This window comes from Malurus melanocephalus, unplaced genomic scaffold (assembly GCF_030028575.1).
Source record: "Malurus melanocephalus ecotype Western Australia unplaced genomic scaffold, MMel_1.1 scaffold_170, whole genome shotgun sequence".
Taxonomy (NCBI): Eukaryota; Metazoa; Chordata; class Aves; order Passeriformes; family Maluridae; genus Malurus; species Malurus melanocephalus.
Genome location: NW_026623402.1, coordinates 806,179 through 832,798, shown reverse-complemented (window position 1 = coordinate 832,798; position 26,620 = coordinate 806,179). Strand labels below are relative to the sequence as shown.

General features: G+C 48.5%; 1 protein-coding gene across 1 annotated transcript in view; it reads left to right on the top strand.

The window, feature by feature from the left end:
* The first annotated feature begins 4,297 nt into the window (after positions 1-4,297).
* MGRN1 (mahogunin ring finger 1) overlaps positions 4,298-26,620 on the top strand; it is a 50,249-nt gene continuing 27,926 nt past the window's right edge. The window contains exons 1-4 of the mRNA XM_057372400.1: positions 4,298-4,481; positions 11,978-12,096; positions 14,321-14,409; positions 21,318-21,464. Of these exons, the coding sequence (XP_057228383.1) occupies positions 4,394-4,481; positions 11,978-12,096; positions 14,321-14,409; positions 21,318-21,464 (443 nt within the window). The 5' untranslated portion in view covers positions 4,298-4,393. The remainder of the gene's footprint in view (positions 4,482-11,977; positions 12,097-14,320; positions 14,410-21,317; positions 21,465-26,620) is intronic.

The following is a 26,620-nucleotide window of genomic DNA, read 5'->3' as shown; positions in this document are numbered from 1 at the left end:
TAGTAACCGTTCAGGAGTTGCACAACGATTCAGCCTCTTCAGGCCTTGGAGAACTGGAGRATTTCAGGGCCAAGGGGTTTTCCTTCTCTTTCTATATATCTCACTGCCTAAATCCAAGTGGGAGTGCAGCCGTACAAGAGTGACCAGTTGTTTTTACAAGGTCAAGACAACCYCCAGAGAGAAGTGGCAAAGGGAGARCTGTAACCAGCAAGGTGTAAATACAGCTGGAAAAACAAATCTCCTGAAGGATTATTTTAATCAGAAAGAGCCAGGCATGTTTAGAAACCTTGCAGTTCTGTGTTTGGAAGGAGGAGGGCTGGGCCTAGCCCAGCAGGGCTTTCGGGAACGGTTGTAAGCACTTTGGAGCAGGGCAGCGTTTAGGGAGGCAAAGTTCATGGGCTCACCACTCCTTCTGGTGAGCTGTAACTCTGTGTGTTGTCTCCAAGGCTCCTGAACCTTGTTGKTCTACATGTACATGACAAACACAGCAAGTGGCAATGGGAGCAACTGAGACAAAGCAACTTGCATCACTGGGTAATAAACCCCCAAGCAGCTGGACTTTGGATGAGCTGCTCTAGTGACCGGGAGCTTCTCAGGGAAACATTTCCTTGTTTACACGGGTGTGCTCATAGCTGCTTCCCCAGCAGACTTGTCCAAGGAGACTCCTGAAGGGCAGCTGGTGGTGGCTGGAGAAACATGTGGCAGTGGGCAGGGTGGGTGTCCCTCTGGCCCATCTCCCTTCTCCAGGCTGCAGCTCCATGAAATCTTCTTCCCGGGGTTCAAAAGATCCCTCCTCCTTCCTGCTGTTCTTCTCCAGTTTGTGCTGGAGAATGGTTCCAGGATCATCTTTTCCTGGRTGKKTTTTGCTGAGCTGGAAGGCAGTGCAGGAGCTGAGGTCTCACCACCCTTGGGGCTCTGTAGGGTCCTGGTGGCAGGAGCCCTGGCTCAGTTTCACCCTGGTCCTCCCCAGTTTAACCACTCTCACCCCACACCGTGATGTCACCCGGGGTCTCAGGCTCCATTGGAAGTGTTTTTATCCCTTTCTCACAGAAGGCCTCCCATCACTGTGGCTTTCCTCCTTCATGGTGCAAGCAGGCCCAGGGGCTGGCAGCACCAAAATGGGGACAAACACATCTCAGGGAACAGAGAGGTGAAGGTGCAAAACCCACTCAGGTAGCACCACCAGGGTTTGTGGGGCTGTTGCTGCTCCTTGCAGCTGCCACAGTGCCCTGGGCTGGGCGTTGCTGTTCCTCCAACCCACAGAACCCACTGGGGTGCTGTGGGACACCAGTGTGGGGTGGCAGGTCAGCCCTGCTCCCTGCCCCGAGCCACCCACTCTCCTTCCCCGTGCTGCTGGCACTGCCCCGACGGGATGGAGGAGGCCGTAGTGCAATATCCTGCCTTTGTGTATGCCAGCGCCTGCATCCCGCGGGCCGGGCGGGGGCAAAGGAGCTGCTGCCCCTCAGCTCCGCTCGCTCCTGGCTCTGGGATTTGGGACGGAAGGGCTGAGCCCGACCCTGGCACGACGCTGCTATTGTCGCTGTCTGTCACACGCGTCTCACGGAGCAGAACCCTCAGGGAGAGATTCTCCAGCAAAAGCCCCTGCCCTCCCAGATGGCAACAACCCCCATGGGGCCCGACGGCTTCCTCTGAGCGCTCCGGAGAGCCGGGCGGCTCGGGAGGGACCTTCCCGCTGGTGTAGGTTTTGCACGAACAAAAGACCTCCTGCCGCAGCTTCCCGGGCAGAGCCAACACCCCGCGGCGGTGGGACCTGGCTCTCCCCYGCTTAACCCCTACGGCACCGTGCTCCCTGTGAGCAGCGCAGGCAGCTGCTCAGGGAATGGGGCTGGGGCTTGGAGCGAGGTGATCTTTAACGTTCCTTACAACCCGAACTGTTACAGGATTTCATGATTCTGTCTCCAGAAAAGCTCAGGAAACAGCTCTGGGGCAGTTGTCTCTGCTTCTGAGATAGGGAAGGGCAGGATGCTTTTGGTGCTCAGGATGTGAGAGGAAAGGGAGAGGGGATCTCATCTTCTGTCCCTATGTAAATGCCCTCCTCGCCTGCCTCAAGGTGCAAATGCAGCTCTGCTTTGCCCCCAGGCTGTGGCAACCAATTCTCAGGATGGCACAGGGAGATGGACCTGCTGATCTTTGCTGTGTGCACTCTGCTCCAGCGCTGAGCCCCAAATCAGCTGCCAGCCTGCAGAGTAAGGCCTTGAGGGTTGTGGATTCATCTTGCTCGGTTTGGGGCTGCTGGTGGCACATGAGCTGTTCACATCACCCCGCTGCTGCCAGGGCACTGCCTGGAGCTTTTTCCTATGGCTGTGCAGGCAGGAAGCACTGGATGTGCTCCGGGACAGCACACGTGTCGCTGCAGTGGTCAGCAGACTCCATCCCTGTCACTGTGCTGGTCAGCAGACTCCATCCCTCCCTGTCTGTGCAACTTCTATCATGAGAAACCCTTGCATGGAGAAGCTGCTTGAAGCACACCCAAGAGGCACCATCGCTCCAGGGGCCAGCCGGATCCTGGGGGACACAGCACAGGGTTTCCAGGCACAGTTCCTGCCAAGGCACTGCCAGGCTGAGCCTGGGGCTCCTCTGTGCCAGGATTCTCATGGCTGGCCAGCAGGACTTGTTGCTAGTTGCAGGACTTGTTGCTGATTCCATGTCTTTTCCCAACCTTTCCCAATGGGATGCAGAAGAGCAGGGTCTGGTCCTGCTCTGTTCTCACCCCCAGCACGTGTTCCCCAGCATCCCGTGCCTCTTACACCCCCAGCACGTGTTCCCCAGCATCCCGTGCCTCTTACACCCCCTCTGGCTGTACTCGTGTGGCCACAACAGCTGCAGGGATAATAACTGTCTGGAAGCACGCTTCCCCTTGGGATTGTTTGCTTATTCCCACTGGGCGTGTTTTAGTTTGTGTTTACAGCCAGCAAATTCCACCCACTGCGTGCTCACTCACTCACTCACTTGCTATCACAAAATCCTCCCGTGCTGGCAGGCTCTGCTCCCTACCCCATCCCATCTCCCTGAATCCCAGCCCTATTTCATGCTCCAGAGGCCAGTTTAAGGGATTTCACATGTGCCGCCTCAGCTCCTTCATGTCTCCCAGCGATTCCCAACTGCATCGCTGAGAATCTGGATCCCCAGTTCCTTTGCAGCATGTGTGCAGGAAGGTACCTCGCATCACAGGGAGCAGCTTTGCCCTCTTCCTTGGTGCCAGAGGGGACAGGGCTCAGTCCCGGGACGTGTGTGGCTCTTTCGTGCCTCTTCCTCCATGCCGTGCTCCTGGCTGTGTGTCCCACATGTGAGACAGACGTGGCCATTCCCTGCTCTCACATCCCAACCCCAGACATCTGCATTTGCTTTCTTGTGCAGATTACCTGCAATGGGAGGAACCCAGGAAGGAGAGGCATGCCTCTCCTGTGCTTCCTTGTGCAAGATGYGTCCCTGGGAATTCCGCCCCCTGCATCCCTGTGTAGACCATGACCTTGGGCATCCTTCCTGTGCATCCCTGTGCAAGGCGTGTGCCCTCGAGTGTCCTTGCTGCGCTTCCCTGTACAAGCTCCCAAGGGCTTCCCCATCCAAGGGCTGCCCCCTGGTATTCTCCATGCCCATCCTTTGGTGCATCTTGTGCAGGGTGCCCCATGCCTATCCCTGGGTCCATTCCTGTTCCCATCCTTATTTTCATCCCATCTCCATTCCCATCCGCATTCCTATCCTCTTCCCATTCCATTTTGTTCCTATTCCCGTTTTCATTTAATTCCCATCCAATTCTTATCCCCGTTCCCATTGCCATCCCCATCCAGATCCCCATTCCCATTCCCATTCCCATTCCCATTCATATCCCCATCCCCTTCCCCATTCCCATTCCCTTTCCAATCCCCATCCCCATTCCCATCCCCATCCCCATTCCCATTCCCATTCATATCCCCATCCCCCTCCCTATTCCCATTCCCATTTCCATTCCCATTCCCTTTCCAATCCCCATTCCCATTCCCATCCAGATCCCCATTCCCATTCCCATTCCCATTCCCATCCAGATCCCCATTCCTACTCCCATTCCCGTTCCCGTCCTCATTCCCATTCCCGTTCCCATCCCCATCACCGTTCCCGCCGCAGCGCCCTCTGCCGGCGGAGTTCTCTCCGCTCCCCTGGGGAGGCTGTGAGGTGCCATGGTCCCCCCACCGCGCTGTCATTGGTAGGTGCCGCCGTCCCCCCCCGCCGCCGTTGGTAGGCGCTGCCGCCGTGGCTGCCGGGAGCTGTAGTCGCAGGGCGGGCGGACTCGCTGTCCCGGCGTGCCCCGCGCCGCCGCCGTGGGTGCGGGTCCCGGTGCCGGTGCCGCCGCCGCCGCTTTGCGCCCCCCGGGCCGCCCGCCCTGCCCGCGCCCGCCATGGGCTCCCTGCTCAGCCGGCGCATCGCGGGGGTGGAGGACATCGACATCCAGGCCAACTCGGCCTACCGCTACCCGCCCAAGTCTGGTGAGGGCCGCGGGGACCGGCGAGGGGGACAGGCCGTGCCGTGCACGGTGTCCCCGGGCCGAGCGGGGCGGCTGGGGAAGGGGCTGCAGGAATGCTTGTCACTGACTCGGGCTGGCTCCGGCTGTGCCTCTGCCCGCGGCCCAGCCCGCCCGCGCTGGCGGAGAGGCCGTGTGTGGATGTGTGTGGGCACGGCGGCGGCACCGGGCGGCTCTGCCCGCGGGGGTTCAGCCGTGAGGGTGTCCCCGTGCCCTGCATCCCGGACTCTGCTGTCCCGCTGGCCGTGCTCGCCCGCCGCCGTCACCGCCCGTGCTCCCGGGGGTTGCTGAGGGTGCACGGGGACCGCTCCTCACGCTGCAAATGTGGCCTCAACAAGTTGTGGGTCAGCCGCTGGTAAAGGGGAAGCGACGGCAGAGTTCTGTGGGGTCATGGAACAGAATTGGGTCTGGTGGAATACAGGATGGAAAAATTCCCGCATGACAACCCTCTTTAATACCTTAAAATGGCAGTGGTTCTCACCTAGGAGCTGTTGGGCTGACGCAGCCTACTGGGTGTCTGTCTTCCAAAGGGAATTGTTCTAAAGGCTTGGAGAGTTGCTGGTGCTCCTTGTGTGCAGTTGGGGTGAGCCCATGACTCACCTTGTCTTGGGCTGGCTTTGAGATTGGCCAGGCTTAACTTGTTTAGAGAGTTTTACTTATTCTTCTAAGAAAACAAGTCACCAGGGAAATTCAGGTTCTCTTTTCCCCTGCAATATTCATTTGCTTACAATTTTTTCTAGGTTTCAGTTCTGTCCGGGCTTTTCCAGGCAGGCTGAAGAATTTGCAGAGGAGCTGTTTGAGTCCCCTCTCTCTCAGATACTAAGACTTCTCATTCAAAAATTCACATCCTGTGTGTGTCCATGACCTGCTGGTTTTGACATCCTCAGGGCTATGTAATGGAGGGGGCCAAAACCCCTGTTTGGTTTGGAGGGGATGCAGGATCATCTCAAATAGAGTCCTGTCATCATTGCACCTTGTCTTGTTGCAGGCTGGCTTTCAGCAGGAATGGTGGTGTGGAGGAAATGGAAGAGGGAAACCTGCCCAGAAAAATCCAACAGCTGTGTTGGCACTCTTAGAAAATATAACCTGCTTTTTTTAGGGGCTTGGGTACTAGTTTCCTTGGGCAGCTGGGAAAGGCAAATGTCACAGCTTGGCTGCAGCGGAATCTGCATGTGACAGCATTTTAGATAAGGAGTGGATTAATTATAACCACAATATGCAATGGACATTAAACTTCTTTCACGTCATCATCCTGTTGTTCTGGTGATGTTGAACTGGAAGTTAATGATGTGTTGGGTTTTGGGATTGTCACCCCATCACACACCTGAGATTGGGTGTGTGTGTTTCCCTGCTCCCTGGAAGGGATCTGTTGACTATAATGCTGCCACAGAGTGTTCCATGTGTGATACCTCCCATGTAAAACTGAACAGCCAATGCTTTCAATCAGCTGATTAAATAAAAATATTGCTACTTCCAACAAAGGCTCTGGATGCAATTAGAGGCCTGTTAATTAATTCTCTGTGGCACTTTCTCATGCTCCTTCTGAAAGCTGGCATTAGGCCAGGGCTTTCTCTTCACCTTCTTTGGGTTTATCTAACAAGGATCCTCTTGACTTTGGGGAGGGAGAAGAATTGTTCCAGCTCTAGGCAGACAAAGAACTGGTGAATACCTGTGAGGTGGAGGTTCAAAGCCCAGAACAGTGAGGGCTGTTGAGATGGCAGCTCCCCTCCCTCCTTCAGGTGGAGCATGTTCAGGAGGACACTGTCCCTTCAGGGCCTGCCATCCCCACTGTGGTTGCCTTGGAGATGGAGAGGTTGATACCAAACCTGACAGTGAAGATGACTGCAAGTGAGTGAATATGGTTTTGATTTCGGGAAGCAAGCTGGAAGCAGTACAAAATGTTCTTAGGCCAAATGATTACTAATTATTTCTAACTCRACACTGTTGCTGTGAGCCCTGACTGGAAGAAGCCAGTTTTCCATGGGCTGTGTCGGATGTGTGTGTGCTGGAGTGTGAGCCTGACACACACTCCAGGCTCTGAGATTACCCCTGAAAGGCTGAAAGGAGTGCTGAGAGAGCATTWCCTGAGGTCCTCCATCCTCTCTGCAGCACCGAGGGCTGTCCATCACCTTTTCCATTCTGTCCCTCTTGTCTCTGGTTTCAGCAGATCTCGACTTACTGTGGTCAGCTGCTCTCCAGGGTTGGCATCAGTTTGAAGGATGAGTGGTTGTGCTCTGGAGCAAATACCCCCTCACAAGGACATGTGCAAGGAAATGAACCCTAAATACAGGTATTCTGGCTGTCATTTCAGCTGCCTGTGGTGAGGATCACAGCAGCTGTGCCAGGTTGTTCCAAGTGATGGTGCCTTGTTGAGTCACAGCTGGTTGCAAAGGCAGAGGTGAATATTCACTTCTCCTTTATTGGCTTTTGATGTGGTTATTGCCAGGTCAGTCAAGTGCTCTGGGGAGGATGGAGCAGGTTGCTGTGGAATCCAGCCAGTCCTCAGTGAAGCAGGTTGTTTAACAGCTTTGGTGGAGATTGTGTGCAGTTTTGTAGTCAAAAATCCTCTGAAAATGCCCTGCTTATTCCTCAAAGGCTCAGGATGGGGATCATCTATGTTTTTCCTCCTGCATCTGGATGACTGAGGCTGCTGAAGGTGATGCACAATTCCCTTCTCTGACCCCTCTTTGCTGGTACCTTTTAACTAAAATTACTTGCTTTATGGAGCCTGTGCTGGCATTGCACCTGCCTGACCAGTTGGGAGGAAGACCTGGTTTGTACAGAAGAGTAAGTGCCTCTATGAAACAGGCTAAAAATGGGTATTTTGCCCCTTTAGCAGGGAATAGTGATGAGCTCTGTGGTGCTTCAGTGCTTGGAGCAGTGAAAGGATCTCACATGCCCCTATTGCCTTAGAAGCAGTGAGCAATGCACCAGTGCTCACCACAGCTCTGCTCCCGTTCCAGTGAGCTCCTCTGCGGCATGGAGCACGTGCCCTTGGGATGGCTCTTCTCCTCTGGAGTAGGCTCTTGGAAGAGAATTCCCTGGAGATTTCTAGGAGGGGAAAAAAGGAAGCAGATTGCTCTTCTCTGAAGCTGAACTGCTTTGTTGTTTGGGAATGAGGCTTTAATCATAGAAAGAGCAGTTTTAAATAGGAGTACCTGGTTCATCACCTTGTTCACGTGTGCCGTGACAGTGTCCCTGGCTCTGTGTTTCACACACTGCTGCTGTTCAGGCTGTACCTGGGACTGTGCTGTCACTCTGCTGTGGTGGTGACTGGCTGGCTGAGTAATTAAAGAGAACTCAATTTCTGTCATTTCACTGCTTATTGTATTAATGGTGAGAAGCTTAAATGGACACCTAATTGCTTTCTGTTAATGAATGTTATATGACACAGCCCATGTTTTGATGGGATTACAGTTGTTTCTGGCTCTTGCAGGACGTTGTGTTCTTTCCCAATGTGTCACTCGTGCATCACATCCATGTGTTGCATGGATAAGGGATTAGGATGCTGGTTTAGGAAGAGGTAATTATGACTGGAGCAGTCTGGTGCTTCATGCTGGTGTAATTATGATAATGAACCCCCACCACTATGTTGTACTAAATATAATATAAAGTATTTTGGTGTTATTTGATGCCTTGGAGGAGCCTTGGGTTCCAATTTGCTTTTGCATGGGATAAACTAATGAGTTAGACTTGGCTGTTCTGGGTGTCCCAGTGGTCCCAATTTTTCCAGCTGCTGTGAAGTTTTCCACCACAACAATTTCTCTTCCAGCTGCTGCTTGGGCTTCAGGGCTTCATCTACCTCAGCAGTGTCACCTGGTCATGTTCTCTTTAATGTGATGCTCCCCTGTGTTTTGTGCTGATTTACTCAGGGGACGTAAAGCCACAGTTTTTCTTTGCTCTGGCATTTTTATCCGATTCCATCCTCCTTTATTTATGGTGATTCTTTCCTGTTCAGCGTGTCACTACATTTTCCTGGAGGATTTCTGTAGCAGTCCTGTGGAGAGTTAATCCAAGGATTTTTTGCCTTTATTTTTTTCCTGCCGAAGAGGATGGCACTTAGCATCCTCCTTGGGCCCATAGCTACAGAGCTTTGTGTAAAGCTGGCCTTGCAACACCTGCCTAAAGGTAGTTTTATAGGCTGGGGGGACCTCTGGGAACAGGTTTCAAGAGGCATGGTAGCCTGGCTAAAGTCCTTAAAACTGTCTTTGTAATGGGTTTGGAAACTGAACCTGGGATTCTAATGCATAGAAATTATGCACATGCCTTTTAGAGACACTAAAAATCCTAAATGTCACAGCGACTGGAAAAGACGATGTCTCATATTTTCCCTCTGGAAGTTTCCTTTTCCTTTTAGTCCCTGGTGTGATATTTAAGAAATGCTTTCTTAAAATGTTTTGCCTCCAACTTGGGCTAACTCCGAAGTGGTTGTGATGGTGGTTGAGGGGATTAATGTATAACTTTGGTGTTTCCTTGAGAGCTCTGAACTTCATGTGTCATTGTAGCAAGTGTTTTCTGAAAGCTTGCAACAGAGTATCTTTTTTTTAGCCGCTGAAAACTGTGTTATGAATTTTTGGAGACAGTTTGCTGCCATTCTGGTTTGTTAGTTTGGCTGTTGAGACCTCATGTGCGTGGCAGCTTTTGTGTGTGCAGCAGCAGTGGCAGAGCCCCAGGGTTGTTCTGCTCACCAGTGTGTGCCCCTCTGAGCTCCTCAGAGTGATTTTCCCTGTTCTCCTTGTGCCTGGCACTGATTGTGTTTCTTGTTTACTTGTGAAGGAGGTGCCTCTGGGGGGGAAAAAACTCTCTTCTTCACATTGCAGGTGGTGACTTAGAAGGAAGATTAAGAGAGTTCAGTCTGAACGTGGAACTGAAGCTGTCATTCCAACTGTTGTGTATATTTGTGTGAAATCTCAATAATGTGGTAGAGGTCCCAGAAGTAGTTCGTAGTAGAGCAGTGACAGTGTGGCAGGTGCCTTGAACGTGCTGGTTTTGTGTCTGGGTGCTGTTCAACTGGAACAAGAGAGACTTTTTCATTCCTGGAGATGTTCTCAAACTGTCCTGGGCTGATCCCACAGTGTGGGCAGCAGGAGAGGAGGGGATTTTGCTCCACTGCCCCTATCAGGTGAGACCCCACCTGCTGAGCTGCCTCCAGCCCTGGGGGCCCAACACAGGAAGAGCTCCTCCAGTCCAGAGGAGGCACCAGGATGATCAGAGGGATGGAGCAGCTCTGCTGTGAGGAAAGGCTGAGGGAATTGGGAATTGAGATTGATATGCCTGGAAAGAAAAAGAAGCTTTGGGGTGACCTGATTGTGGCCTTCCAGTACCTGAAGGGAACTTACAGGAAAGATGGGGCAAGACTATTTAAAAGAGCCTGGATTGCCAGACAAGGGGGGATGGCTTCACACTGACAGAAAGTAGGGTTCGATTAAACATTAGGAAGAAGTTCTGCCTTGTGAGCATGGTGAGGCCCTGGCACATGTTGCCRGAGAAGCTGTGGCTGCTGCATCACTGGAAGTGTTCCAGGCCAGGTTGGACAGGGCTTGGAGCAGCCTGGTCTAGTGAAAGGTGTCCATGGCAGGGAGTTGAACCTGTGTCATCTTTAAAGTCCCTTTCTGCACAAATTTTATGATTCTGTCTCATTCACTGAATAAAGAGAGTCAGAGAGAGTCACTCTCTCTGACTCTGATCCCAGATAACCAGCTGCTTTGGTACTGAGATATCCTGCACAAGTACTGTCTTCAGAGTTCAACAAATAAAATGTTCCAAAACATAATCTTACTTGACCCGCATACAATGTGAAATCTATTCCTAAACCCTGGTGTTCAGCATGTTTTTTTGAACCTCAGTGCCAGCAAGGTACTGAGATACAGTGAGCCTGTATCTCAGGTGGAGAGGCTGTGTCAGGGTGGCTGTGCTTGAAGATTATATGCAGATTAGTTTTTTAATTTGTTGCTTCTGGGAGGGCTGGAAAAAAGTTCCCCGTCATTTTGAGCACTACATTTGTGTCCAGGAAATGACTGGACGTGGCACTCAGTGCTCTGGATTGGTTGACAAGGRGGTGATTGGTCACAGGTTGGGCTTGGTGATSTTGGAGGGCTTTTCCARCCTGAATGATTCTTTGATTTTGTTATTCTGATCCTGTAGGACAGATTCTAAGTAGATGCTGGACCTGTGCTGAAGGTGATTGTTGCATCTGGAGACAGAAGGATGTGTTTCAGTACTACAAACATCTGGGTGCTTGTAAGCTGAGCTCAGCAATAGCTGAGCCCTACCATCATCATTAAGGCACTGCCATCTGTGCAGAGTGAAAAGAGCCTTTCTTAAAGCATAAAGAGAAAAAGCCTTAATGGAAAAAACAGGGCCATTCATGAAAACCCTTCCATTTCAGAGTAAATCATGCTTGCTCTTATCTAGGAGGACTGCAAATCTCTCCAGAATGCCTCCGTAGCCATTCTGATGATTAGTTACTGCTTCTGGAATGACTCATTTTAACACAAATTTATGCTGTCTATGCATTGCACCCAGGGAAATAAATGTACATTTGGCTCAGTCCTCTCATCCCCCACTCTGAAACCTGAAGCAAAGTGACTTGGATGGAGTCTTTTCTTTTAGTTCTCTCCTGATACTATTTCTCTGAAATTGTAACTCTGTGAAGTTTGTATTTGAGAGTGTTTCCCTGAAGTCTTTCTAGGAGAGAGCTATGTCTGTGGTGCTCTCACAYACTTGAATTAATTCTGTTCATTTTGCAGTCAGTCCCATGCTCCAGAATCCCAGTGACCTTGCACATGMTTTGTGTCCTGAAATTTGCACTGTTGTGCATCACCTTAAAGGTGAATGAAACAAATTGGTGGTGAAATATGGGGAGATTAAATTCACTTTAGCCAATCTCTGTTTTCTCTCCCATGTTTCTGCATTTAGAGCTGTCAGTGTTGTTAATTAAATTAGCATCAAGGTATACAGTCTCCAGCACTCACTGTAAAGGTTTGGTGTGGTTCTTGTGTGGGATATGAGAGTGAAGGAGCGGGGAGAAGGCAAACTTTGCCCAACAGGAGCCCCTCTGGCTGTGCTGGGYTTTGCCTCATCCTTCTCTGAGCAGGCCCATGGTGTTTGTGGGACTGGGCTTCACACTGGAGAGTGGAGAAAACAGGAAGCATTCACCAGAATGGAGCAATATGGGAAACAGCTGACTTTTCCTGCTCCTCTCTCTTCTCTGGAAAACAAGTTGAAATGGAATTATCTCYACTGTAATGATTTATTCTAGGTTTTTGTTTTGGGKTTTTTTTTCCCTTGTTCTACTGTTGGCAGTAGCTCTTAGTACTACAGGGAAGGGATAAATAAACAAGTGTTTTCTGTGTCTTGTGGCTTTTTTATACCTGTGAATTTAAAACTGCACAGGCTTGTCGAGGAAGCACTCATTTAGAGGTTTTTTTTTTTTCATTTCCTTGTGTTTTTTGTTTCTAGGAAACTACTTTGCAAGTCACTTCTTTATGGGAGGCGAGAAGTTTGACACCCCTCACCCTGAGGGTTACCTTTTTGGTGAGAACATGGACCTAAACTTCCTTGGAAATAGACCAGTTCAGGCAAGTTCCTATGTTCTGTCTGTTTTACTCTTTTTCATTTCCTGCCTGTTTTGGAAAATCTTGTGGGGGTTTGTAGAGGAGGGTGGCATAGACCTAAGAGGTCCTTGCTGCTCGGGGAATGTCATTCCAATCTGTTTAGATGCAAACTGAGTTTTCCTGAGAAGCTGAATTCACCTTTGAGGCTTATTGTCACTCAGGACAGAAGGAGTTAGTGGTGGGGGAAGAAGAACAGGGACTCAGGAGCACAGAATTTGGGACTAATCCTGCCTGCCTGAGCAAGTRTAAAAAATGCTGCAGAGAAGGCTGGGAAGCTGAGCCTGAACTTCCCAAGGCTCCTGGGCACGTTGGATGGCTTCCAGACAGTGTTCAACRTGTGCTGTTGGTGTGTAAATGAGTGGCCTGACTGGGTGTAGAGCAGTGTTAAGATAGATCTTGACATTTTATGGGTGTTATACCTAGGTGAAAGTCCCTCCTTCTCTCTTTTAGTTTTCCCAGCTGGAACATAAAGGTTTAGGCTCACAGGTGTCTAGAGACTGTGAAAAGTTACTTGCTCAAGTGATTGGCTTGTTCTTGAAAAGGGAATAATGCTGTTGTGAGGGACAGACATGAATTTTATGCAAGTGTTACGTTTTGGATTTCTCTTGCATCTCAGAGCTGCTTTAAAAGAGCCAAAMGGTAACAGAGTAGAAACCATTTGGAGATGTTTTCAGAGTTCTGGAGAGGAAAGGGAAGAGCTGCTTGTTTTGTCCACTATTTYCTTAGTTGTTTCTGCAGCTTCAAAACATGAAAATGAAAAATTGAAGTTGTGGTTCTCTTCATGAGTATAGCTGTGACCATTAATTAATTAATTAATGTTTGTGGTGCTTCGTGGCAGTTCAGGGTCACCATGGTTTTACACGTGGGGGAAACCGAGGCAAGAGATGACTCAGTGCTTGAATTGGAACAGTGACAAGCATTTTCTGCTTTCTAAGTTTCTCCTCAGGCTGTGCTGTTGGTCTTTTTAGAACCACACTCAGTTCACAGGACTCTCCAGAGTAGGACAAGGAGGAATCTGGAAAGTCCTTGTTCAAGCAGAAAGTGCAGTTGGGCAACAGAGTAAGAAAGGAGTGACTTGAGCTGAAAACCTGTGGTTGTATCAATGCTGGGCAGGCCTGGGGGTGCTCACAGCATCCCCTGTGCTGTGTGTGCACACAGGGCCCTCCCTGTAGGGGCCAACCTGGCAGAGTTAAATTACCTGCATGTCTCAGCCTGGATTTCCTTGCTGACATCCCAGCCCTGAGTTTCATCATTTCTCCGGATGGGAGTGGGTGAGATGCCATTGACACCATGGGAAATTTGCCAAGTAGGCTTCAGAGAAGGAGGCTGTTGTGGAATATAGTCTGCCTATGTAAAGTTAAAGCCCTTTGGCAGCTCTGATTAATCTTCAAGGAAAAAAAAAACCACTCAAACACAGAGCAGCGAAACTCTTTTCTGGATGTGGGCCCAGTTCTTGCTTTGGAGTAACTGAGRCCTTGCCTCATTTCTAAGGAAACGTGTGTTGGTGGTCCCTGGTGCCCAGCAGGCGGGTCTGCAGCTGTACAGGTTGTGATCACCACAATAAGCAGTTTCCTTTGCATTTCTCACTGGAGATCCTGTGCCCACAAAGGAGAATTACAGTCTGAAGCATTATTGTCCCYATTTAAAGGACAATCTGTGAGAGAAGGTTTCTTGACTGTAGAATAGAATGAGGCCCCCTATCCCTGTCCCTTTTCTTTTCCAGAACATTTGCCCCATTGTTTCAGAATAAAAAGAGTTTCCCCCAGTAATCCAGGGTTTCAGCATGCTGATTAGCAGTCAGATCACTGCTTGCATGCTGTAACACACATGAAAGAGCTGCATTTCTTCTGCTCTAGCTGGGGGTGGTTTCTTTAGTGGAAAGAAAAGCTTGGGAGACCAGGGCTTTCCTGACTGAGAGCTCAGGGTGCAGAAAAAGACCTTGTGAAAATGCCCTTTCTTAAAGTGTGTATTCCCAGTATGAGCTGTTGCTGGGCCAGGGCAGGATTATCACCCTGAAACACGCTTGATTTATCTGTAAATAAAATTTGCTATTACTRTTCCTTGTGGCTGCTGTACTGAGTACCCTGAAAGCTACATACTTCTTGATTTGGGTAAATTGCATGCCAGGTAACATGCTGCCACCKTTTATAGTGTAATAACAGGAGAATTATTTGCCTTTTTGTTGCAGTTTCCCTATGTAACTCCAGCTCCACATGAGCCAGTGAAGACACTGAGGAGTCTGGTGAACATCCGCAAAGATTCTCTCCGACTTGTGAGGTACTGCCATTACCTGAGCCTTTCATGTAACTCAACCCAGTGATCTGTMAGCCAGAGCCAAACTGTACTGGTAAGGTTTTGGAGAATGGCTGATATCCACATCCTTGTTGCTAGATCTGTCCAGAGGTTTCTGCATTCCCTTGTGAGCTTTCACGTGGTTTATATGCTCCTTATCCAAAAAATCTGTGTTTCCAAATAGGACCAGTGATGTGTCTGTTTCTACAGGACAGACTGGAGTGGTAAACAAAGCCATGAAATCATTAGCATGAGCGGAAGATGTTAGTCAGGTCAATAAACTTTACAGACAGATTCCTTCCTGCATTCCTGTGCAAGGAGAAGCCAGAAAGGAGTTGATTCTGATGTAAGTCACGGGCCAGGAAGACTGATTGCTCTGAGTGAAACTTCCTCAGGTTTCTCCTGCTGCCAAGACAAAGTTTGGTCCTAGTGTTATGCTTTTGTTTCCATGGCTTGTGTCCCATGCGTGGGGGAAGGACAGTCATGGAGATCTRTTACCTTTCACTGCTCCACACTGAGATCTAAACCAGCAGAGCTGGATTAAAGCACTGGCTGACACTCAGCCCTGCAGCTGTCCCCTTTCCAGCAGATGGCTGAGGTACAGGGCCCAGCATTCAGTGCTTTGTTTGGGTCTGAGCACTGGGCAGGTGTCCAGGCAGAGCATTTCCCAATGATCCTGGCTGGAGTCGCTCCGGATTGTGCGTCTCGGGGCTGGAGCACTGGCAGGGGTCCAGCTGCAGCTCCCAGCCAAGGTGACTCTGAGAGTGTGGTGTAACGTGAGCACTTTGAGTCATAACCAAAAACCCTCAGTTTGTTTTTACGTGAAAACTGAAGGGTTTTTTTTGTTTGTTTGTTTTGTTTTTTAAATGAGCAAAACCTGTGGTTTCAAAGCTGATTGAACTTCCAAATAAGTGGCCGTTGGTAAACTGCTTTGAAAGCTCTTTGATTTTTCASCTCAAGGGTGAAGTACTTCTCTAGGAAAAAAGAAAAGGAGCATAAGCAGTGTATCATCTCTCAGAAGCCAAATGGGAAGTGGCTTTTTCCCTGGGAGAGGCCTGTGAATGGAGCAGTTGGTGTCGTTTAGTACATATAGTTCTGTCATTCTGCTTCCTGTGGTTGCACGTCCTGTTTTCCCAAGCAGAGTTGCAAGTTCCCAAGCTCTGGACTATTTGGAATATAGTGTCCATGCACCTTGGTGGTGTTTAGGTTTGCATTCTTCTAATTCCTGGTGCTATCAGTTTTTTTTCTGCCTCACAGGCTCTCACGGGCTCTTGTGCTGCTGCTGCTGCTGCTGTGTCAGTGCTGACGACTGCACTGCCAACATGACTCTATTTCATTTTGCACTGATGTAGACCCAAAATGAGATTTTAATTGGCAGTCCCCAAGGGTACATTCTGTATTGTGCTTTTCTGCTGTTCTGGCCTAGAGGCTTTGCCTTCCTTCCTCTGTGCACGTAAGGACACTTTGTGCCCTCTCCAGCCTGGCTTATTCCCARCCAGTGGTTGAGGTTTGCACATTCTTCCTGAACTAGTAAATTTACCACATCCTTCACCAAATAAAGCAATACTGAGCCGAATGTTGAGGTGTAAAGTTATAAGTTCTGTTGGTAGTGTCCACACAAACTTTCTGGTTTTCATAGATCACAGACTGGTTTGGGTTGGAAGGGACCTTAAAGACCATCTTGKGTCACCCCCTGCCGTGGTCAGGGATACCTTCCACTAYCCCAGGTTGCTCCAAGCCCCATCCAATCTGGCCTTGGACACTGCCAGGGATCCAGGGGCAGCCACAGCTTCTCTGGGCACCCTGTGCCAGGGCCTCACCATCCTCATAGGGAACAATTCCTTCCCAGTATCCCATCTAACTCTGCCCTCTGTCATGGTGAAGCCATTTCCCATGGTCCTGTTTCTCCAGGCCCCTGTCCCAAGTCCTTTCCAGCTCTCTTGGAGCCCCTTGAAGCACTGGAAGGGTTCTAAGGTCTCTGTGAAGCCTTCTCTTCTCCAGGATGAACAACACCAACACTCCCAGCCTGTCCTCACAGGAGAGTTGCAATGGAGGAATATGGGGAGCTGTCCACTCTGGCCTTCTTGCCCAACWCTGACCAGATAAAATTCTGAGTTTTGCCAAATCCTGAATTTTTACATGAGCTTTGCAGGGAAAGAATAAACTTAGGGATATTAGTGTTGAAGTTCTGAGTCTTCAATGTCACATGTGAGTGTTTGATTTCTGGCAGGAGGAGACTGTGAACCTCAGAGGAGGGTAGCAGGAATTTTGTTGCTAACCACTAACAGAGAAAGACTTCCTTTGTCTTGTGTGCCACATTTGGCCTTGGATTGGAAGCTTTGTTGCAGAGCTGCAGTACCTGGTGGGCTGGTACTGGCTGTTCCCTCTTATCCTGAAAACCTGTCCAGTTGCAGGARGAAGATCAGCTCAGGAGACAATGTCTGTTGTTGCACCCTGGGACAGCTTCTCTGCTTCAGACTTTGGGCTTTGGATARCATCATGGAACAAATGCATTGAAGGAGTCACCAACTGTAGTGGTTTGGGAATGTGTCTGAAGCATCAGGAGAGTAGTGAAACCACTCTGTGTTTTGGATAAGAGCCTGAGAGAAGTGGATGGTGGGGGCTGAGGTGGGGCAGGTGAGTTGCTGAGAGTGAGAGAAATTAAATCTCTTCCCTCTCCAGCACAGTGGGGCTGATCTGGATTCTTGGAGCTGTTCATCCTGTGGTGGCGGTGGTGAGGTGATGGGATTTCCTGCTCTGCAACCCTGGACGGTGTTAAACTGGACAGATCTTTGYAGAAGCCCCAAATAGGAGAACCCTTTGGTAGTGCTCTGCCCTGTAAAAGTCAGTGCTGACAGAGATGTCACTAGTTCTGCTCTCATTTAGTGCCTGCTCAGCCAGTGGGTAATGCAGAGCTCACAGCACTCGGGCTGTTTGACATTTATCCTGCATGCCTATAATGTTGGTCAGACCTGTGAATCTCCTGAAAGGATGAAACTGGGTTAGACTCACCCTAGTCCTGTAAAATTGTCATGGCTGCTGTTAATTATATTTTTATCTTTTAATTCTTTAACAGACAAACAAACAGCTCCAGCAATTCCATTGTTTTATCCAGGAGTGATGTCAGACCAGGTGGCCTCAGCTCCCTTGGTCATCCTGCTTTGCTTTTTCGATCAAAACGTTGGATCAGCTATTTGTTCTCAAAGGTGGTCAGTCTCTTTCCTCTGTACCTGTGCTTGTGAAGGCTCTGTAATGCACCTCTGTGCATGACCCAAATGCACACCCACCAAAGTCACTGTTTCCCAAACYTGTGCATGCACTTGTGGCCACTTCACATGGACACTGTCTGTAGGGCTTGGCTAAATGTGCACTGTAAAATTTGAGTGCAGGTGGAGACAGAAGAGCTCTTGAAGCACCCGAACCACTCCCCAACCACCTTTGTCTGCCACRTGCCTTGCAAAGAAGGAAATAATGCAAAATGTCTGATTTTTGTTTTGTTCCCCTGATGTTACCCACCATTCCTGCACATAAGGGTGGGGGCACAAGATATCTCTGCCTCTCAAAGTATGCACCATAGTAGTCTTTGCTTGTTCCTTGGGCCAGCTRCCATCTGTGCAGTCTTTTCTCACCTAAACTCTTTGCTCTGTGGCAGATCATAGAATCCCAGACTGGTTTGGGTTGGAAGTGACCTCAAAGCTCATCTTCTTCCACCCCCAACCATGGACAGGGACACCTTCCACTATCCCAGGTTGCTCCAAGCCCTGTCCAAACTGGCCTGGAAAACTTCCAGGGACCCAGGGGCAGCCACAGCTTCTCTGGACACCTTGTGCCAAGGCCTCCCCACCCTCACAGGGAAGAATTTCCTCCTAATGTCTGATCTAACCCTGTGCTCTGTCAGTGTGAAGCCATTCCCCCTTGTCTGTCACTCCAGGCTCTTGTAAGCAGTCTCTCTCCATCTTTTCATACCCTTCGGGTACTGGAAGGCGGTGAATGATTTTCTAAGCCTCCAGAGCAGGGATGTTACAGCAGGAGGACACAGTCTTGCTGTGACTGCCACCATTTAGACACTTGTGCCTTGCCCTCTGCTCCAGTGRTGCTGTTCCAGGCAGACAGGGCTCAGACCCTCCTACTTCCCAGCAGATGCATCCTCCAGAAACCTTCCCTYCAGGCACTGCAGTGGCCCCTCGGTGGTTTCCCAGGGCAACAGATCTATTCTAGTCTAGGTTTAACCCCTTATCTCCTTGAAATGATGGAAGCACATTCTGAGTGCTGGCAGGGAGGTGCAGAGGTGAAGCTGGGAGCAGGAGGGTGATCTGGGATGCTTTTTGTGGCTCCCCTGAGAAGATAAAGCAGGCAGTGATGGTGCTAATGACATGTTGTTCTTGTGTGAGCTGCCCCACACCCAGGTGTCCCTGTTACTGGTGTCCCTGTTACCTGGTACTGTCACAGGTATCTCAGTCTGTGCTGTAGCTCACACATGTGCTGGGCWGCTCTCTTTAATACCTACCTGTGCMTGAGGTGAGTCTGTGAAGGTGCCTCCACCTGCAAGAGGTGCTRGTTCTCCCACCTTGTTTCTTTTGAAAGAAGAGGAAAATCTGTCACAGCCTGGATCCTTCATTTCCAATCTAGGATCCACGGAGGGCAGTGCAGCAAGAGGTGATTTGGACACAAATCTTTTGGACACACACAGCACTTTGAGTGRATTGTTGTCATCCATGTTCTTGGGTCAGTCCAGCACAAAATGTTGATGGTCCCTGTGGTTTTTAGACAAACCTGCCCTTTTGCCCAGTGTTTCTTCTTTACAGCCTTCAAGTGCTGTGATTTTACTCTTTGAATGTAACTAGCTTRTGTGGAAATACAGTCTTGCCCCATACTGTATATTGTGTCCAGGTTTCTGCAGACTCCAGTTCTTGGTATCTGGCTTTTTTTTTATGCTGGCATGTTAGGTGTTTTKAGCTTGATTTGCTGCTCTGACCTAGGTGAACCTGTAGCAAAAGCCTCTCCAATCCCTTCAGACAGGAATGCGGGTGTGTGCTGTAGTTTTCACTAGGGTTACATTAGTACAAGTATGTGTGTTGGGTATTTGATTATACTGCTCTCAAATTTTATTTTGCACCTTTTGTATTAGATTTCTGAAACTGAACATTTCATTCTTGTTCAATGTGGTGGTAAGTAAAATGCATGCTGGAGTCCTCTTAATCAGGCAGCAGTTATTATATGTCAGTGAGCTTGGTAAATAAGGATTCCCTTGGCAATTTTTACATTGAATTATGCAGGTATGTCTGACCTATTTCTGAGTACTTTTGACAGTGCACTGTATTCATCAAGGCTGTTGATGGGGAGAGGCTGATACTGTGAAGACAGAGACTGTGCCAAGCTTTTCCTGAACAGTTCAGCTGCTTGGCTTTGACCCAGCCACCATGGCAATTAAGGTATTACTGATAAACAAGTGAGGCTGGAGCTGGCTGACAAGTCAGTGCTGTTTCACCTCTCAAAGGCAGCCTTGCTGCCCTCACCATTCTGACAGTGCCTGAGCTCTCAGTGGTAACTCTGGTCATGGGATTTGAATTTATGGAGAATCTGCTGCTGCCCTGCCAGTGAATCACATCCATTTGTCTGTCACTCTGCTCTTKGAGGCAGAGAGAGCTTGGTCAGTTCAGGAGAAGAGACTGAGGGCAGAGCTCAGTGGGGGCTGCAGCTCCTCCTGAGGGCAGCTCCAGCCCCTGCTCTCAGGGACAGGGACAGGACCCAGGGCATGGTTGGAGCTGTGCCATGGGAGATKTAGGTTGGAGATCAGGAAAAGGTTCTTCACTCAGAGGGTGCTGGACACTGAACAGGCTCCCCAGAGAATGGGCACGGGCCCGAGGCTGCCAGAGCTCCAGGAGCATTTGGACAATGCTCAGGCACAGTGTGGGATTGTTGGGGTATCCTGTGCAGGGCCAGGAGTTGGGCTGGAGATCCTTGTGGGTGCCTTCCCGCTCAGGATATTCCATCATTCTGTAATTTTCTTGTGGTGTGTTGTGTTGGCTGCTTGTTCCAAGATCTGCTGGTTTCCGTGACCACTCCTGACACACCATAAATCCTCCTGGTCCATGGCCATAGCTCACTGGCCCAGAACTGGCTTCAGACCCCTTCTTCACTGGATTTATGCTCTTTGCTGCAGCAGGGAGGAGTAACCCAYCCAGTGGTGATCACTTTTATGTTCACTGAAATAACTTCTAAACTTATTCTGTTGGTTATCATATGTCAGTTGTGCAGTTGGATGTGCTAATTTTTGTTCATACAGTAAATATGTGCAAGCTCCAGTCCCTCACAGCACCAGAGGTTTTAGTTGATCATTTATACATTTAAAGGTGTTTGAAATTCCTATATCTGGATGCTTTCTGAGCTAAATATCATCTATGTGATACTGGAGGTACCTTTTGTTAAGCTTCAGGAGTTCTTTGTGTTACAGAAACCTCAGGTTTTTTGCCTGTCATGCATCGTTTTCATTGCAGAGTGAAAAGAATTATGGTTTAGATTTCTCAAGCCCATGCAGGATTTCTTTAGTCCAGATACTGAGTATAATATGAAGATTTAAAAGGAAGGGGAATGTTCCTTCTCCTCAGGGTTTGACATTCAGGATTTCCCTTTCTTGTCTCATTCTGTGCCCTGGCACTCTAAGACTGGGTGAGATCCTTCAACACCATCATGAGTGCACTTTAATGACTTCAGTCAGATCTTGGAAGAGCCTTCCTCAGGGGAAAGAAAGGAAATCTGTGGAGCCCTAGGTTGAAGCCCAAGCTGCCTTGCCTGCCCAGACACCAAGGCTGGAGTATTCTTTTCTTATTCCCAGAGTGATCTTGTTGGTACCTCCTAAATATATRTTCTAATCCTCTGTCATTGTCTTTCAGGTATAAAGATGATGTTGACAGTCCTACTGAGGAGAATGGGAAGCAGAAGGTCCTGTACAGCCTGGAGTTCACCTTTGATGCAGATGCCCGAGTTGCCATCACAATCTACTGCCAGGCTACAGAGGAGTTTGTTGGTGGCATGGCCGTGTAAGTCCTGGGCTTGTGGAGGGGCACAGGAGCTGGGATGAGGAGCTGTCAAACATCTCTCATTAATTACCCCTGAGGCAGTGCTGCCACAGATGGTAGAGAGGGAAATTTCTTCTTTTTCTAATAACTTTGAATATTACTTTCAATTCCCTCTCATAGCCAGTATTTTCTCTTGTTCCCTTTTTGGTTTGGTTTCAGGGTGTAGGGAAACCATTATGTGTATAACAAAGGAGAGGAACTCACAWTTGTGTTTTTTAAGCAAGGTGTTCTATGAAATTAAAAAAAACAGCCACTCTTCCCTTCAAATACGAGCTGTTCTTTTTCCCAGATCACCTAATTCACTGCCTTTCTGTGTTCCCTGTGACAGGAGCATCTGGGCCACTAAAGTAAAGTTCAGTCTAACATTTACGAGTGAGTCTGTGGAATGGAGGCCCATCCAAAACTCYTTTTGGGATAATTGCCCACCTCAATACAGACTATTGGGAGATGGGAGAGGATTTACTTCCTGAAACCCTGTCTGTGTGTTYCCTGCCAGGTACACATTAGTCTTTGGTTAGCTGTGGAAAGAATGACCAAAATGTCATTTGTGGGGGCCTTCTTATATCCTGGTAGTACATCCCTCCAGATTTTAAAGCCTTTTWTACTAAATCAGCACATTTAAACCATTCCAATCAGCACTGTATCCCACAAGACTATAAAAAATTTCCTCCCCTCCTTCAGYGCAAAGGTGGCTGGAATGTGCTCTGCCTGGTATGAGTTGGGTACACGTGAGCTGCTGGTGTGGTATGGTGCACTTCCAATGGCCATGGGACAAAGAATTCCTGTGGTTCCATGGGCAAAGGAAGATTCAGGCTGAAGAAACTCTTGGCTTCCTCTAGTAGAGGCTTTTGGCTGACCAGAGGCTCCTGGAGGTAGTGCTGATGGCTTCTGCAGTGATGCTCTGGAGCTGGGGCTAAACAGCCTTGGTTGTTCAGGGAAGGGACCTGCAGAGGCTTCAGCAGGGAGGAATATCTATGACAAACCACAAGAGGACTGATTTGTCCTGTGGAAAGTATAAACATCTCATTAATGATCAATGAATGGTGTGTTTTTTAGAAACAAGAGAGGCTAAATTCTCCAATCCAGATATGCATTCCTTCAAACTGGAGGATGTCCTCATCCAGAATTTTTGTTTAGGCCTCTTTTCCTTTTTCTCTTGAAGCCTGTGGCTCCCTTTGTTTTGGGGAGGTAATGAATGAGCTCCTTTTCAAAGTGCTTGAAAATTATCTCTCAACAAACTCTGAAAACACTTTCTGTTTAGATGCAGCTTTTCCTGAGCAGAGGTGAATGCAGCAGGATGCCTTAGAAATCCTGATAAAGTTTCCRTGTTCTGTCTCTTAGGTCCTTAGGTTTCCTGTGAATTTAGTGCTAGTGAAGGTGTTGGAATGGCAGCCTTGGAGATTGAAGTCCTCTTTCCCTAACACAGGTACAGCGTGGAGAGGTGGCCACTGTCCCTTGTGCTGCCCTGCAGTGTTCCTTGATTTTTGACCTAAGAAGGAAACYATCCATGGGCTAATGGGGTAGAACCAAGGGCCTCAATGGCCAGGGTGGATGTATTTACATGCCAGACTTGCTTAAATCAGCAAGGTTTGGTTAAATCAATTATTTTAATCTTGTTTTTCTTATTCCCCTGTTGGTTTACCCTGAAGGAGAATTTTTTGTCACTGGTCAGTAGCAATGAAACATCTGCATTTACAGCTCACATGAGCTTCATATCCAACCTTATGCTACCTCTTTTGTGCCAGTCTGTRAAGAATAGCCATGTCATTTAAAATCTGTTTTTCAGACTCCCACTTTGCATTTTACGTCAAAATGGCAATAACCCAAAGTTATTCTAAAAAGAAGCATTTAAAAAAAATTTTTAGCCAGTATCTTGAACCAGGCTGTGCTGGGCTGGAATGGCAGCTGAGTGACCCAAGACCAGCAATGTTTGTTCTTGTTGGTTAAACTACTCATATTGGACTCTTAAGAGACTCTCTTGTCAAGTTGTGCTTTGAAGAATAATTGCTTAATAAAATTCTTTTAGTTACCAAATATAACCAACTTTTTCTGGACAGAGTGTGTTTTCAGTCCTCTTTTACTAGTAGCTCTCCTTTTGGTTGGTTGGTTCGTTGGTTGGTTGGAGGAAGAAAACACAGTTTTTGGTTCACTTAAGAGCACATTTTTTCTGAAATTTAGTGCCATGCACTGAGCCAGTGACTGTCATCAGTACCGTGGTCTGTCCTTTAAAGTTTATGCAGCAAACATGAACTACACAATTTTAAAATTACATTTGAACAATTCCCAGGTAGTTTCTGAACATGAACACAGCTGTCGACTTCAAAGCATTTTTTTGAAATGTGTTTTTTTTTAATCCACCCTGTCCATGGTTCAGTGAGAGAGGGATCTCTGTTAGATGACAGAGCTGAAGCCTGTGTCCATGAACYCTCTGCATGAAACCAGGATCAGCAGTGATTTCCCCACTAGTGAAATGTAACCAACAGTTCTGTGCTGCCCTGCTGGGGTGGCAGCTGTCCCTGGTGCACTAAACCTTCTAAAAGGTCAAAACACCCACATTCAGCTCGCTCTTCCACTTCTGGCCTTTCATTTAATAAATCATACTTTAATTTCCCCATAATACAGCAGTGATGAACTGCCTGTCTCTGCTCTGGGGTGCTTGAACAATAAATGTTATGTAAGTGTGGGTGCAGGGGCAGCGCCAGAAGCCAGGGAACCTTTTGGAAGGCATGATSCTGATTTCATGCAGATGTGTAGGGAATAGGGGCTGGGGGAAGTCAGATACAAATATAGACTTTATAAGCTGCTTTAATTCAACCCAGGCTATTTTTTCCATGTGGAAGTGGCTCCTGAAGCACGTCTTGGGGCCAGTGCAGCTGCCCAAGTAGGCCTCTCTGCTTCTGTGGATTTGCTGGCTGCTAGTAAAACCTTTTGAAGCTCTGATTTCAGCTTTGCAAAGCAATTCTGTAAGGGCAGTGCTGTAATTACTTTGATTTATTCTTTTCAAATTCTAGTGGAAAAAAAAATCTGGGCTGTGTTCTTAGAGCTCTGAGTGGAGCGAGTGCATTTTCAATGCACTAATAGGAATGCAGCTTTCCCCTGCCTGGGCTGGTGGATTTTCCTTTTCCTCAATCTCTTTTGCTGCTAACAGCTGCATTCAAGGAACAAGCATGTGCAAAAGCTGTTCCATGTATAAATTCAAAACTTCTTCTATTGCACTTGATTGGGATGAAGATGCTCTTTAAAACAAAACACCTTTTTTTTTTTCCACTCTCCTGAATCGATGCTGAATCCTAAAATGGGAGAAACTTTCTGGCCCCCTGTGAAATGCAGGAATTTTCTCCCAGCTCCCAGCCTGCAGCATGGCTCCTTAGAAATGCTAAACAAGTTATTCCTGCTTCTCTGCTGGAAYAGCCACTGATCCCGATAGTATCAGCACTCCTGCAAAACTCCTGCTAGGATCGTGGTTATGGTCCTGCAGTTTGGGGTGAGGGGAGGGAGAGGAGGCAAGGGAAGGTAGCTCTCTGTGAGCAGGGGCTTTGCTTATTGTGGAGCCTCTGCTCACCTGAGAGCCACAGMGCTGTGTCTTGGGCCTGCTGTTGGGATTAGCTGGTTTCCATCACCAAAAGGAAGCATTTCTGCAAGCCAGGGAGCTTTGTCCTGGRGTTATCTGGGCTCTGTTTAAAATTTGGTGGCTTTATCAGTCCTGTCCTGGCCTGTCTCAAAGTATRTTCAGCAGACTTTCCCAGGTAATTGTGCTGGGAGATAGGCTCAGCTGCACTCTTTCCTAGCCAAGATCCTGGGAACATGTAGCTCCCAGTGGCTGCCTGCCTCTTGTCCTGAGCTGTTGAACTCACAGGGAGCTGTGTCATCGCTTTTGTGGCACCACAGATGACCAGCAAAGTCTGGTGAAGATGATTGTATTGGTGATTGTAAAGATGTGTTCACCTCTGCAGCCCCATGCCCTGGGGAAGGTACCCTGCACTTTCTGGTGCTAGTGCATMTATCTGTAGAAGCCTTTTGGATGAAACAGGGATTAGTTTAAATCTGGAGGGCACTGCTCCTCTCTCCTTTGAAATGTCTTTTGCTTGGYTACTTTGTGGTTAGAATTCACTCTAAAGATTAAACACATCAGTTCTCTGAGGACCAGCTGGTACATTCCCCTGAGGGTAACAGGGATCTACCTATGCCCAAGTCTCTTTAGTGGCTAGGAATTGACACTGACCTGCCTCTGAACAGCTCAAGACCCTCAATATCTTCAGTTTTATTTATTTTTCTGGCTGTGTCCATTTTCCTTAGTTTTAGAAACCGGGAGGAACATGGAGGTCTGTGAGCTGTACCTCAACTACTCGCTAGTGATTGCCTATAATGTAATTTCCCCCCAGATAAAGGAGAGGGGACTCTGCATTGCATTTCCGTTGCAGGGCTGGCAGCAGCTCATGGAGGGTTGTTAAAGGACTCCCAGTTTGTAGCCTGCCTTCTCCTGCAGTAACTGGTTCATGTGTTTGTGCCTTSATTTGGGAGACAAGTGTGTTTTTGGAGCAGCCTGCAGAGATAYTAAGATTCTCTTTTGATGAGTGCTTTGTGAATGCATCCCTGCCTTGCCTGGCAAAATCCTGGATATGCACACTATTAGCCTGTTCCTGGGAGGGCCCCTGGGACTTTTCCAGCTGTAGGTGTCCTGCTGACTAGCAGGAAGGATTGCACAGTTCAAACATGACAGCAGCGGTTGTTTCCCCGGGGGAAGAAGTCAAACCAAGCTGTAGCTGGAAGTACTTGAAAGAGCCAGTTCTGAAGGCATGAGCAATCCAGGCAGATCAGGAGCTCATGATAAATATGATGTGAGAGGTTTGAGTCTTGCAGCCCATTCTTATGAAAAAGATCTTCCTTTTTGGACAGAAAAGACTCTCTCCTGTATCCCAGTGATGTTGCCAAGTTGTATTTTCTCATTATAGAGAGAAAACAGAATGAAAATAGGTCAGTCTGGCTCTGTAATCCTTGCCCTTTCCGGGGCTGTGCTGTTTGTGTTGCTGATGTGCAAATGGAYAGATTAAAAAAATAAACCCCATTTCCTTGTTTGTTTTGCAATGCCCACTGCAATCATCTCAAACCTCCTCCCA